The 15,703-nt window shown below is 38.6% G+C and overlaps 1 protein-coding gene across 1 annotated transcript in view; it reads right to left on the bottom strand.

The window, feature by feature from the left end:
• The window catches only part of TMEM233 (transmembrane protein 233), a 62,674-nt gene that overhangs the window by 11,091 nt on the left and 35,880 nt on the right, over positions 1 to 15,703 (bottom strand). The window contains 1 exon segment of the mRNA XM_021007988.2: positions 6,442 to 6,581. Coding sequence (XP_020863647.1) covers positions 6,442 to 6,581 — 140 coding nt within the window.

Raw genomic sequence — 15,703 nt, 5'->3', positions numbered from 1 at the left:
TCTTGGTAAAAGAGGCACAAAAATACTGAAGAAAATAACACCTTAAAAACAGAATTGGTCCAATGGTAAAAGAGACACAAAAATTCACCAAAGAACATCTTAAAAAGCAGAATTAGCCAAATGGAAAAAAGGTACAAAAACTCACTGAAGAAAATAATTAAAATTATTTTAATTTAATTAAAAATTAGAATTGGGCAAGTGGAAGATAATGACTTCGTGAAACAATAAAACAAAGTCAAAAGAATAAAAAAATTGAAGACAATGTAAAATATCTCATTGGAAAAACAACTGACTTGGAAAATAGATTGATGAGAGATAATTTAAGAATTATTGGACTACCTGAATGTCATGATCAAAAAAAGGGCCTAGAAATCACATTTCAAGAAATTATCAAGTAAAACTGCCCCAATATCTTAGATCCAGAGAGCAAAATAGAAATTGAAAGAATCCATTGGTTACTTCCTGAAAGAGATCCCAAAATGAAAACTCCTAGGAATATTATGGCCAAATTCCAGAGCTCCCAGATCAAGGAGAAAATATTACAAGGAGCCAGGAAGAACCAATTCAAATATCATGGAGCCACAGTCAGGATCACACAAGATTTAATGGCTTCCATGTTAAAGGAATAGAAGGCTTGGAATATGATGTTCCAGAAGGCAAAAGAGTTAGGATTACAACCTACCCAGTGAAACTGAGTATAATCCTTCAGGGGGGACATTTAATAAAAAGAGGACTTTCAAGCAACCCTGATGAAAAGACCAGAGTTGAATAGAAAATTTGACATTCAAACAGAAGACTCAAGAGAAACATAAAAATGTAAACATTAAAGAGGAATCATAAGAGATTTAATAAAGTTAAACTGTTTACAATCCTTCATGGGAAGATGATACTTGTAACTCCTAAGAACCTTATCATTATTAGGGAAATTAGAAAGAGTTTACATAGACAGAGGGCATATGTGAGAGTCAATTACATTGGGATGATCTCAAAAAAATGTAGAGGTGAGAAAGAGGGATGCACTGGGGAAGGGGGAAGAGAGAGGCAGAATGGGGAAAATTTTCTCATAAAAGAGGCATGCAAGGAAGAGCTTTTATTGTGAAGGGGAAATGGGGGGAGACAATGTTTGAACTTCATTCTCACGAAAATTGGTTTAAAGAGGGAAGAAAAAAAATATACAAATATATACCTACACACAACTCAGTTGGGTAAAGAAATCTATTTTACTCAAAAGGGAAATGGGAGGAGAAGGGGATAAAAGACATAGGGGGTTGTGAAAAGGGAGGGTAGATAAAAGGAGGCAGTGACCAGAAGCAAAACAGAGTTTTGAGGAGTGACAGGATAAAAAGAAAGAAAAAAAGGATAAACAGAAAAAATAGGATAGAGGGAAATATGCAGAAATCATAATTGTGAATGTGAATGGGATGAGCTAACTCATAAAACAGAAGCAGATAACAGAATTAATTATAAACCAGAATCCAGCAATATGTTGTAAACAAGAGATACACTTGGAACAGAAACACACACACAGAGCTAAAATAAAGCTAGAGCAGAATACATTATGCTTTATCTGAAGTAAAAAAAGACAGGGATAGCAATCATCTCAGACAAAGCAAAAGCAAAAAATAGACCTAATTAAGTGAAATAATCAGGGAAATCACATTTTGCCAAAAGGTACCATAAATAATGAATATCAAAATTTTTATTGCAAATTTCTCTGATAAAAGCCTAAATTCTCAAATACATGGAGAACTGAGTAAACATTATAAAAATAAAAGCCATTACCTAATTGATAAATGTCAAAGGATATGAAAAGGCAGTTTTCAGAAGAAGAAGTCAAAGCTATCTATAGCCATATAAAATACTCTAAATCACTATTGATTGTCACAAATGATAAATGCTGGAGGGAATGAAGGAAAATAAGTATATTAATGAATGGTTGGTAGAATAGTGAACTAATCCAATCACTCTGGAAAAGAATCTGAAACTATGCCCAAAGGGCTATAAAACTGTATACGCTTTGATTCAGTAATACCACTACTAGTCTTGTACCCCAAAGAGATCAAAGAAAAAGGAAAATGACCTATATGTACAAAAATATTTATAGCAACTTTTTTGGTGGTAGCAAAGAACTGGAAATTGAGAGGATGCTAATCAGTTGGGGAATGGCTGAACAAGTTATGGCATAGGATTGTGATTGAGAATTATTGTGCGGTATGAAATGAGGAAGGGGGTGGTTTCAGAACAAACATGGCAAGACTTATACGAACTGATGCAAAATGAAGGAAGAAGAACCGGGACATCATTGTGCACAGTAACAGTCCCTGTTGTAATAATGATCACCTGAAAGACATAGCTACTCTTATCAAGACAATGATCCAAGACAATTCCAAAGGACTCATGATGAAAAATGCCATCCACCTGCAGAGAGAACTGATGAACTCTGAGTGCAAACAGAAGTAAAATTTTCTGACTTCCTTTTTTTTTTTCTTTCTGCTTTTCTTCTTGGGATATGGCTGACATGGAATTGTGTTTTGCATGATTTCACATGTACAATTGATGTCATATGGCTCGCCTTCTCTGTGGGTGGGAGAGGATTTGGAGGGAGGGAATCTGGGACTCAGAATTTAAAAAGAAAAGAATATTTAAAATAAATCAATAAATGATGAAAAAAAAGAAAATAGAGGACATTCACCATGAGCTCTTTCTCAACCCCATCTTGACATCATCCCTTCCTTTATGTATGTGTCTGATGAGGAGGTAACTTTTATGCTCACCAAGATCAGCCTTTTTTACATTTGCCCTTGATCCCATCCTATCCTTTCTTCTCCAAAAGATCCCACAGTCACCCCTCATTTTGATCTTTGATCTCTCCCCAGCAACTTCTTCTTGCCCTGCTGCCTATAAATACACCCACGTTTCTGCCATCATTGAAAAGCAAAGAAACCAAAACCTCTCACCAGATCCTATCTTCCTCTCAAAGCATCCTATCATATCTTTCTTCTTTTTTCCAGCCAAACTACTATAAAAAGCTGTCTGCATGCATTGCCTCCATCTCCTTTCCTCTCAGTCTTCAACCCTTTGCAATTGGTCTTCCAACTTCATTACTCAGCTGAAACTGCTTCCTCCAAAGTTACTAATGATCTCTTAATTTCCAAATTGAATAGCCTCATCTCAATACACAACCTTCATTCTGTAGCCTTTGATAAGAGAGAGAGAGAGAGAGAAAGAGAGAGAGAGATACAGAGAGACAGAGAGAGAGACAGAGAGAGACAAAGAGAGAAACAGAGACAGAGAGATGATTCTCTGTTAATTCTCCTCTTATTTACCTTTCTGACTGCTTCTTCTCAGTCTCCTTTGCTGGTTCATCATCCATATCATGCCTCCTAACTATGGGTGTCCCCCAAAGTTCTTTCTTAGTCCCTCTTCTCTCCATATATATTTTGTCACTGTGTGGTCTCATTAGATGGGTTAAATTAAAATTTCTTTGCAGATGACTCCCAGATCTACTTACCAAGCCATAACCTCTCTCCTAAACTCCAATCTGATATCACCAATTGCTTATTAAACATTTAGACCTGGACATCACAAAGATATCTCAAATTCACCAGACAATCTTCTCACCTTCTCTGTTCCCCCAATGCATTCTTCCTCCAAATTCTCTCTCGCAGTTGAGGGTACTGCTACCCTCATCTCCCAAGGTTGCACCATTGGGGCTAGTCTTTACACCTCACTCTCCCTGACTCCATATATCCAATAAGTTGCCAAACCTTGCAGGTTCTTTGTCCACCTTTCTCTCATCCAGCTCTTTTCTTCTATTTATACAGCCACCACCCTATTTCAGGCTCATCATTTCTCACCCGGACTGTTGCAATCAGTAACATTTAATATTTAATGTTTAATATTTAACAGCTGGTTTTCCAAAAAAAGGTATGCATGACACACTCTTAAGTTTAATTAGTATCATTAACATTTTCTCTATCACTGTCTTAGGTCTAGACAATCAACAAAGCAAATCAAGCTTGGTCTGTAGTATTTGCCAATTTCCAAAGTAAATGCTCAGACTGAAACATTTAACAATTGGCTCTTGATAGCTGGCAGCTAGGTGGCCCAGTAAATACAGTGTTGGCTCTGGAGTCAGGAGGACCTGAGTTCAAATCTGCCCTCAGACACTTACTAGCTGTGTGACCCTGGACAAGTCACTTAACCCTATTTGCCTCAGCTTCCTCATCTGTAAAATGGACCTGGAGAAGAAATGGCAAACCACTCCAGTATCTTTGCCAAGAAAATCCCAAATGGGGTCATGAAGGGTTGGACATGACCACTTGACAGAATATCTTGATAACTGATACAAGCTAGTTCCAGCACACTCCTGGTTGCTATGGTCTCCTAACTGATCTTCCTACCCCTTCTCTCTCCCCTTTCTAATTCATCTTCCACATGGCTATCAAAGTGATTTTCCTAAAGCTCAGATCTGACCATGTCACTTCCCTACTCAGGAAACCCCTGTGGCTCCCTGTTCCTTCTAGGATCAAATATAAACACCTTTCTTGGCATGTAAAACCCTTCACAACTTGGTCCCAACCTACCTTTCCAGCCTAATTCTACATCACTTTGCTTCTTGTGTTCTATGGTCTGGCCAAACTGACCTCACTCTTCCTCACATATGAAGATCCAGCTCCCATCTTTTGGCCTTACTCTTCCTCCTCAGCACCTCTTACAATCCCTTGCTTCTTTTAAGACTCAGCTCAAGTATCCTCTACATGAAGCCTTTCCTGGTCTCTCAGACTCCCTGTGTCCTCCCTCCAAAAGTGGTTTTGTATCTATTTTGTGTGTATTCTGCCTATATTTGTTGTACCCATTGTCTCCCCCAATAGAAGGTGACCTCTTTGGAGGCAGGGACAGTTTCATTTTTGTCTTTATGTCACAAGCTTGTAACCCAGTGACTGACATGGAGTGGGTTCTTGATGAATTCTTGCTGATCAATTAATGAATGAAAATCTTGCTGATTTAATTAATTAATTAAAGATTCTTCACCATCATGGCTGCCCTCTTCTGGATTTCCTCTCGCTTATATATGACCTATCTAACATGTGGCACCTGGAACTGAATGTAGTTCTCTATCTAAATCTATTTTTGACTCAGTTTACTTCTCTGTAAAGTGGTGGAGTTGGACTATGTGGCCTTTAATATCCCTTCCAACTTTAACATTTTATGAATTCTGGCTTTTAAAGTCTCTTCCAACTCTGCCATTTTATGTTCTAATGTCATTCCAAGCTGACTTTTTATGTTCTAAGCCCCATCTCAGGTATAACACTGTATGTTCAAGGTCCTTCCTAACTGACATTTTGTCTTCCAAGGTCCTTCCCAGCTCTGATAATCTCTCTTCTAATATTCCTCCAGTTCTGACTTTACACGTTCTAAGGTTTCCTCCAGCTCTTATATTTTACGTTCTAAGGGCCTTCCTAACCATAACATTTTTTGTGTTCTAAGGTCCTTCCCAGTTCTGACATGCTATGCTGTAATGTTCCTACCATCCCTGATGATCTATATTCCAAGATTCCCTCCAGCTTATACTTTCTGTTCTAAGGTTCCTCCCATCTTTGATGATCTATTTAAGTATCTCTCCAGCTTTGACATTCTATGTTCTAAGGTCCCTCCAAGTTCTGACCTTCTCTGTTCTAATATTCCTCCCACTTCTGACATTGTCTATTCTAAGATCATTCTTAGCTCTGACACTATATGTTCTAAGGCAGGGGTGGGGAACCTGCAGCCTTGAGGCCACATGTGGCCCTCTAGGTCCTCAGTCAAAGGCCACACTTGAGGACCCAGAAGTATACAGGTTCCCCACTCCTGTTAAGGTGTGTCTCAGGTCTGACATGCTATGTTTTAAGATTTCCTCTGTGCTCTGATAATGTTTTCTAAGACCCTTCCTTGCTCTGAAATTCATGTTCTAAGGTCTCTTCCAGCTCTGACATTCTATGTTATATGGTTTAATATTTAGTATTTGGAGGACCTTTCCAGATTTAACATTCTAAGATCTAGGTCCTTTTCAGATCTAAATATGCACTCTGTGACCAAGCTGGACTTGTAATTTTCAGGCCTGTGTTGTTTGTTCCATCATTATTCTGTCTTTGAAGACCTCAGTGGTAGGTGTCACTATCCAAGGAAGACCAATTTGGAGAGTTGGAGAAATCTTTCCATAAGTCTAGGATAAAAGGTAAACAGAGTCCATCTGTTTACAATAAGAGACTGACACTGAGAATAAGCTATGACTTTCATGCCCAGAAGCCTGAGAGAAATCAGGCAGCATGCCTACTAAAAATCAGCCTAATCAGGTTATTGAACATCAGGGGACAGACCTTTGATAACCTGAGTGGGTCAATAGGGCATTTAAGGAAGATCGGGTCCGTTTGGAAAGGACAGGAAAAGAAGTCTGCTTACCTTTCCATTGTGAAGTGGACCACACAAGAGATGGTGATGATCACAAGGCCAATGATGATTGATGCAATAGCAACCCACTTGGCGTTTCGGCCCAATCTCTTTGACCCTTCTATGTCACCTTGGTTAAAGCTGTTTAGAGACTGCAGGACAGAAAGGGAGAGCTGGTGACGATAGGGCATTGATACGGAAATAGGTCCAATGATTCCCAGGGCTAAGACTGTTTTGGCAATCAAGTTTCCAAGAATCAGACAGTGGCTTCACCATCTTGAATACCGGTGTACCACTTTCAGTGATGGCCTGATCTCCACTTCTTTGGGCTGCAATTTTCTTATCTGTGAAATGGGAATAATAAAGCCTATCTCGAGAACATGGGTATTGTGAAGCTCCATGAGGCAATATGTATAAATATACTTCATAAACTTTAAAGTTCTATTAAGCATCAGCTATTATTATTATTGTTGTTGTCATTGTAACTATCATCTCACTTTCCTCTTTTTTTTTTGGTGGGACTCAAATACAAATAGTTCTAGGAGAAGTCACTCTCTACTCTTTTATATCTAATATTCTGCAGTCTATTGAACAAATGGGCCAAATGAATTCTTTTTGTAAGTGAATGCCAGAATTGGAATGCAAGCTCATGGAAAGTGTCTTCCAGTGGTGGATGGGATAATAAAGATGACATGTACCTTGTCCTTTTCCAGCATGGTATTGATTTCTTGCAGTAGTTTTCTACATTTTGAAAATTTTTTATAGAGCTTGGAGATTATGGGTATTCAATATGGTGGCCTCTTTTTAAAACATCATTCTGAAATTTTATGGATCAATGTTTTTCCTGGGATGTTGTGGGCAATGATTCTCTTTACTATGGTGTTCTTGTTTCAGTACAGTTCATTTGCTGGATTCTCAAGGATATTTTAGGATTTGTATTTGTAGTATAGAGCTTTGGTGTGTGTTAGTTCATAAAGGAGAGTAAACTTCTGATATAGAATTCTAGCCACCTGATTGGGTCTTTATAGCATCTGGCAAGTGCTAAATTTTTACAGTCTGCAGTCCACAACTTCACCCCATAATTCATTGCATTGATAAATAAGGGGCTAGACAAGGGCCTAAGGATAGATAATCTTTCTGTAATTTCAGGTCCCACTGACAACCCTAATAAAGTGCATATCTCAGCTATTTATTTATCTGATGCTTCTTTATTGATGTATTGTTGAATGAATTAATGTGGATGTTGCCTACATAGAACCTTTTGATTCCTCTGGGATCTCAGCCATTCCAGACACTGTGTCCAGAGATGGACCACTTTCAGTGGTACTTGACAAATCCAGTGGCATATTATACCTGTTGTCAGTCTTTGCTACTGTCTTCTGCTGGGAGGTCTATTGGTTTCAAAGTTATTTCAAAGGTATTTGAACATGGAATAAAAATTTAAACTCTTGCATGTTGAGCCCCTCTATTTACGCTTTTCCTACTTTTTGACTAGGGAGTATTAATCTTTCTGTAACTATCTTGAAGTGATGAACCCTGTATTTCATTAATATCTGCTTTTGACTCTCAAGACTTTACCACCATGCCACCATTCCCCATCTTGGGTACCATTCCTTCTCTCTCTCTGCTTTTAGTTTCCTTTTGTGTGTTATCTTAACCCCCATTAAAATGTAAGCTCCTTGAGGGTAAAGGCTGTCTTTTTGCTTATATTTACATCTCCAGTACTTAGCACAATACCTGGCACATATTAAATAAATGCCTGTTTTTTTTGGGGGGGGAAAGGGAGGGACATCATCTAGATTTGTTGTCTGTTTTACCATATCAAGGGTATAAATCATGTGGATTAATTGCTTTAAATATGTCCTTCCTGTTAATCTGATATCAGGATCTCTCTCTCTCTCTCTCTCTCTCTCTCTCTCTCTCTCTCTCTCTCTCTCTCTCTCTCTCAGCAATCAGGGCTAAGTGACTTGTCCAGGGTCACAGAGCTAGTAAGTGCCTGAGGCCAGATTTGAACTCAAGTCCTCCTGACTCCAGGGTTGGTTCTGTATCTACTGTGTCACCTAGCTGTCCCAGGATGTTAGTGTCTTAACATACACAAGACTTAGCTTTTTCCTTGGCAACTTTAGGTATGATGTATCTGGGCTAGAGGGAAAAGACAAGGCATTGCCTTTATCTATTGGTTCAATTTGACTTCTGCATTTAAGCACAAAGCATTTGGTCTCTATTCTTCCTTGGTGCTCACTAAACATTTTATACTAATTTAGTCCAAGTGAGATTTTGGTATCATTGGATAAAGTTTCCATGGGATAAAGTATCTCTTTATTGTATGACCTGATAATGTTCTCCATCTACATCAAGAGATTAATGTGATTAATTCAGTTTTGGTGTGACTTTCTCTTTGAATTGAAAGAAGTATTCATTCAGTTCTATGTCGTTGTTCAGTTCTTTTTCAGTCATGTCCAACTCTTCATCACCTCATTTGGGGTTTTCTTGGCAAAGGTATTGGAATGATTTGCCATTTCCTTCTCCAATTCATTTTACAGATGAGGAAACTCAGGTAAGCAGGGTGAAGTGACTTGCCCAGGGTCACATAGCTAGTAAGTGTCTGAGTCCAGATTTAAACTCAGAAAGATGAGTCTTCCTGGCTCCAGGCCTGGTGCTCGGTCCACTAGCTAGCTGCCCATCCAGTTCCATACATACATATGTATATGTATACGTATGTGTGTATGTGTATACATACACACACATATAATACAAGGCTAGGCAGAACCACAGTTGTGGGCTTAAATTCTCTTTTTGGAAGATGCCATATTTTACATCAATTGGTCAACATTATTGTAATGTTGAAGTGTTTTAAATAGAGTAAAGTTTTATATGTGGACATAAAAAATCAGTCTCTTGCATTATCAATAACCGTAGTTCTATTTTGTATATTTGCAATATATGTATAAACCATGAGTGAGGAACAGAGTCAAAAAGGTTAAAGTAGTCAATAAAGGCAGTTTAAATGTCACAGCCCTTTCTGGAGGCTCGCTTAATTATAACTAACTTGATTACGAATTGCTGAAATTACCTCCTGGGACTTTTGGCCACCCATCACCAACATATAGGTATCTTGTGTTTATAGATTTTTTTTTGAGTAAAACAAGCTGTGAATGTTCCATGTAAAGTACACCCACATGTAATTGGCCTGCATTTGGAGGAGTTACTGGTGTTCTCATCTTTTAGTAATAAATATGTGATGCTTTCAGTTAAGAGAGACACAATCTGACTTGTATTAGAGGAAACTGACAAATTGCCTTGCTAGTAATTTGTATGCCACAGTGAAGCATTTGAGCCAATAATTGTGGATCTTATCTGACCTTGGCCCTTTTGAGTTCTGCAGAAAACTAGAATTTTAGTCACTTCCTTTAATGGAGCAGTTCTCATTCATCACATCAGTGGGTCACAAGCTCTCTCTGTCTGTCTGTCTGTCTGTCTGTCTCTCTCCCTGCCTCATTCTGTCTCTGTCTCATTCTCTGTCTCTTTGTCTCCGTCTCATTTTCTGTCTCTATGTCTCTGCCTCTCTTCCCTCCCCCTCCTCTCTCTTTCATTTGGTTATAGAGCCTTTCTGGTATAGTTTTAGATTGACATTGAGCTGTTTACATTGTCCTTTATACTGTTTTGACTCCTTGGCAGCTATATGGTGCAGTGGCTAGAATGTTGAGACTAGGGTCAGGAAGACAAGTTCAAATATTGTCTCAGACACTTTCTAGCTGTGTGAATCTGTTTGCCTCAGTTTCTCAACTGTAGAATGTGGCTAATAACAGCACCTATCTCACAGGGCTGTTGTGAGGATCAGGTGTGATAATATTTGTAAAGCACCTGGTACGTAGTAGGTGATATACCAATGCTTATTCCCTTCTGTTTAACACTTTTAAATACTGTGAGAGAATATGCATGTTCATGAAGGGAAGGGAATGGAATGATAGCTATAACAGAGAGCAGCTTTTTTACATTACTCTTTTGGTGCAGAACCATAGATTTAGATTTGGAAAGGACCTTAGAGGCCAATGCATCCTATGCCTTCATTTTGCAAATGAGGGAACTGAGACATAGAGAGACGTTAAGGGACTTGACCTTAACACAGTAAGTCACTGTTAGTCACACAGTTAGTAAGGATTCCAAGTCAGGTCTTCCAGACTCCAAGGACAGACAGCATTCTAGCCATAGAATCTGCATCAAGTAGAATTTGTGTATTAGTTGGATTCATGCTGTTTAACTCAAAAAGGGCTTTGTGAAATTCTATTTTAAATGTCTATTTTCCCTTCAAAATCATTTAAGACTAGGATGATTTTGGCCACCCATTTCATTATTAGATGCGTCAGGAATTGTGATAAGTGTAGATTGTCAATAGCATTAGGTTTTTCAGCTTTTCCAACTTCAGATTTCAGGAACTCTTCAATTTCCATCCTTATTTCATTTTGTTTGGGTTTAGGAATGAATTTAGGATTTTTTATAATTCCCCTGCATTGGTAAGCAATATATTGTGTAACTTGCAACTGAATATGTTGTTGACAAAAAGCTCCACATGGTCCTTGCCTACAAGTGGCATGCTTGGTTTCCAAATTTGTGGGAATGAATTCCCAGCACTTGATAAAAGTATCCAGATCTTCAGCACATTTCATGCACACTAAAGATTTTAGTACTTGAAAGATCAGTGCCATCTGAACCAAAACACCTCCCCAAATGGGGTCATGAAGAGTTGGACATGACTGAAAATGACTGAATAACAATGAAGAAAGACAAGAGGCAGAGACAAGGAGGGAAAGCATTCCAGACAAGGGGACAGCCAGGAAAAAAATGTATTGAGATGAGAAATGGAGTGTCACGTGCAAGGAACAGCAAAGATGCATAAAGGGGAGTAAGGTGTAAGAGGACTGGAAAGGTGGGAGGGGCTTAGGTTGGGAAGGGCTTTGAATGCCAAACAGAGCATTTTGTATTTGCTCCTAGAGGCAATAGGGAGTTTATTGAGTAAGCAAATGAAATGGTCGGACATGCACTTTAGGAAGATTACTTTGGCAATTGAGTAGAAGATGGACTGGAGTGGGGAGAAACCTGAGGCAGGGAGGCCAACCAGGCTGTTTTAAACTAGTACAGGCATGAGGAGATGAGAGCCTGTGCCAGAGTGCTTGCAGTGTCAGAGGAGAGAATGGGGAATGATCGAGAGCAATTGTGAGAGAAGAATTTGGCAACGGATTAGATATAGGGGAGAGAGAGACAGAGAGAGACAGAGAGAGACAGAGAGAGAGAGACAGATAGAGAGAGAGACAGAGAGAGACAGAGACAGAGAGAAATTGGGGAGAACACCTGGATGGGGAGACTGGGTGGTAACAAAGATGAGGATGCCCTTAACAGTAATAGGGAAGGTAGGAAGAGGGAAAGGATTTTGGGGGAAAGCTAACAGATTTAGTTTTGAACATGTTCAATGTAAGATATCTATGGGACATCCAGTTGGAGATGTGAAGTAAATATTAATATTTCTGGTCTTGATTTTTTGAGGTATCAGAACACAAAGAGGTGCCCCTCTATTGCCCTGTGATAAGCTAATCATTGAGATATGAAAATAGGGCCAGCTGGCAGCCCTAGCTGCCCCCAGAGCCAGTTAGGTAGCACAATGGATAGAGCACTGAGCTTGGAGTCAGGAAGCCCTGAGTTCAAGTCTTGCCTCAAATGCTTACTAGCTATGACCTTGGGCAAGTTACTTAACTGCTATCTGCCTCACTTGCCTCAGTTATAAAAAAAGGGATAACACCACCTAGCTTTCCGAAGTGTTGTGAGGATCGGATGAGATAAAATCTACAAAGCATTTAGCACAGTGCCTGACACATATTAGGTACTGCATAAATATGAGCTATTATTGATTCTATTAGTTTTGGATTCATTGGAAAGTTTCTGTCCAGGGTGCTGACCACAATCAGTGATATCACGAGCCTAGTTGGCTGATGTTTGAGGCTACCTACCAGGCCTTCTTAGCTCTCAAGGCACACAGAATACCCAGTGTATATTACTCTGGCTGGCATTCCTCTATTTTTTTCTCACCCTCCTCCACCATGGACCATTATGGACTGAGACTAGTATTTATGATGATTATACCTGCTACCCTACCTTATGTCTCTAATTCCTAGCTCTTCAATTACAATCCCCTCTCCCTTTCCCCATGGTACCTTAAGCAGGATTATGTGTATGAAAAAAATTCTAAGCCAAGGAGGTACACAGTAATACCACACATCTTTTTACTTCCTTTAACTGATGCATCTCTGTAAACTTAGTCAGCATTCAATCGCAGGCAGACACAGAATTAAAGGTGGGGCTGGTTGTGAGATTCCAGATGTGAACTTATTGGCACCAATCATTGCAAACTTTAGGAACTTTCCAATAGATTGGTTTCAGTTCTTGAAATCCCTGCAGCTAATATGTCCTTAACATCTGCTGCCTTGAACACGGCAGGCACTTTTGCCCAAATGTTGTTATTGAATGTTTGTTGAAATAATTAAATAATAAATGCTTGTAGAATTGAATTTATCTCAAGATTCAAGAAAGGCTAAAAGGCTAAGTTTTTCTACATTTATTTTTGTTGCTGTATCATTACCACTATATTGCAATCTTCTTTTTTTGCATTAAAAACTAGAAAATGGTTATATTTTGTTTTTATATCACCTTTGTTTCCACATATATCCCTTCCCCTTTACCTACCCACTGAGCCTTCTCTTGTAATAAGGAATAAAAAAGAAAAGATGAATAAAACAGTTCAGCAAAACTAACCAACCCCATCAATAAGTTTGAGAGTAAATAGTTCTACTGCAAAGAATGGTGGGAGGTGAATTTTCTCAGTTGTTCTTTGTGGGTCAAGTTTGGCCATTATAATTACGTTCTATTAATTTCCATTACACCGAACTGCATTGTCATAAACATTGTATATATTGTTTCCCTGATTTTGCTTGCTTCACTTGGCATCAGTTCTTATAGATATTCCCATGCTTCTCTGAATTCAGCATATTCATTGTGTCTTATGGCATAGCAATAGCCCATTAAATTCAAGTAACAAAATTTATAAAGAAGAATTTGAAGAGGCTGATATAAGAAATTGTCAGTCTCTGTTACGTAGCTTTTAAAATGTAAATAATAAGTATACTTCTAAGATAAAGCAAGGTAGTAGCAAAACTGATCTATTTCTATCCCAGAGCTTCCCAAAGTGCTTGGCACATAGTAGGGGCTAGTTAATTGACTCTCTTTTTGTTTTCTTCTGTTCATTTAAAAATATATTTTATTAATGCCTTTTTTGGGGCATATATATTACCACTCACTAACTCAAATGCAATTAAATAAGCATTTATTTAGCACCTACTATGTACCTAGAATTTTATTGACATTATTTGTTTTATATCACATTTATTTTCCAATAGCTCTCCATACCCTCCTTCTATCAGACATTCCCTTGTAACAAAGCAAAATCAGTCTACACAGAAATGGAGGCAAACAAAGGCGAGGTGACTTGGCCAGAGTCACATAGCTAGTAAGTGTCTGTGGCACGACTTGAACTCAGGTCTTTCTGACTCCAGGCCCAGTGCTCTATCCACTTGGCACTGAGTTTCCATAAGGGACTTGCTACTCTAGTGACTCTTCTGGGAAGGATGGAGCTGGGACTCAGATCTAGGTCTTTTTTCCCTGCCCCACAGGGTTTTTCTTCCATCCTTGGAGGCTGGTGTGAGCAAAGTTCTTTGTACATTCTAAGGTGATGTAAGGATGTGGGCCAAATCTTGATTCAAGAGAACAGATAATGAGACATGTTTCCTTTGAATGGTGGGGAATATGGGTGCAAAGCTCGAGACATAGTAAGTACTTAAATAATTTTCTTACTCATTCATTCATTCATTCATTCATTCATTCATTCATTCATTCATTCATTCATTCATTCCTTTATTCTTTTAATTCCTTGATAAATCAATGGTTTCAAAATTGTGTTTTTTGCATTATAGGCAATAATTGGTAACCTTTGGAATATGAAGCATAGTTGTTAGTTGAGATAGCAAAAACATAGCAAAATATTCCCCAAACCACCTACTTCATACTCAGAATCTCAGAATTTAAGAGTTGTTAGGGCCCTCAATGGCTACTTGGTCGAATGAAAGGAATCCTTGCTATCCTCACAGGATTTGGAGTCAAAGCTCACAACTTTGTGATAACCCAATCAAAACAATTGGTCAGCAAACACTTATTAAACACTTACTGTTTGCCAGGAGCTGTGCTAAGAGCTAGAGAATATATACAAAAGTCACACACCTTGAAGGAAAATATATTCTACCCAACTCAGAATTTCTTAGATTCAGGATAAGAATTTGATCTCAACATACGGTAGTCGGATGAGCCTTTTTGTCCAAAGATAAAAGATTTAGAGCCAGCAAGGAATTTAGAGGGTATATAGTCTGACCACCCTCATTTTTTCAGATGAGAAAACTGAGGCATAGAGAAGATGAGTGACTTTTATAAGGTCACCAAGCAAAGGACTGAAGTGGGATTTGAACCCAAGTCTTCCTGACTCCATTTCCAGTACTGTATTTACTATGTCATTACCCCATAGGAATTTTCAAAATAATAATATTGGTAGCATTTACTTAGTGCTTTAAGGTTTTGCAAAAACACTTTACATATACTATCTCATTCAGTCCTCACACCACCCCTGTGAGGTAGGTGTTATTATTACCCCCATTTTACAGATGAATTAATTGAGACTTTGAGAGGTCAATGACTTGCCCAAGGTCACTGTTAGGATTTGAACTTTGGTCTTCCTGACTCAGGTTCTAATATTCTGCCTACTCAAAACCTCTAATACAGGGCTCTCCCTACCTTTCTCTCTGTCTCTTTGTTTCTATTTCTCTCTCTCTCTCTCTTGCTATCTCTGTTTCTGTTTTTATTTCTCTTTCTCTTTCTGTTTCTTTCTGTCTCTGCCTCTCTCTCTGTCCTAAATGGTCTCATGCATGGCATACTACAACCTCGGTATCAGCATTATAAATATGCTCAGTGGACTAGGAGTCAGATGACTAGTGCTCACAGCCCAGCTCGGCTTACATACTTCCCATGTAATGTTAGATGAGTCACTTAATTTTTCTTGTCTTTTTTTTGCCTCTAAAATCAGGGGATTGGGCTTGATGGCCTGTGAGATTTTTTTTCCAATTCTAATTCTATGATCCTATGATCCTACAATCAGTGAGGCTATGTCACTGTCTCTCTTAGG

Source organism: Phascolarctos cinereus, unplaced genomic scaffold (assembly GCF_003287225.1).
Source record: "Phascolarctos cinereus isolate Bilbo 61053 unplaced genomic scaffold, phaCin_HiC Scaffold_4;HRSCAF=312, whole genome shotgun sequence".
NCBI classification, from domain to species: Eukaryota; Metazoa; Chordata; class Mammalia; order Diprotodontia; family Phascolarctidae; genus Phascolarctos; species Phascolarctos cinereus.
This window is presented reverse-complemented; position numbering and strand designations above follow the sequence as displayed.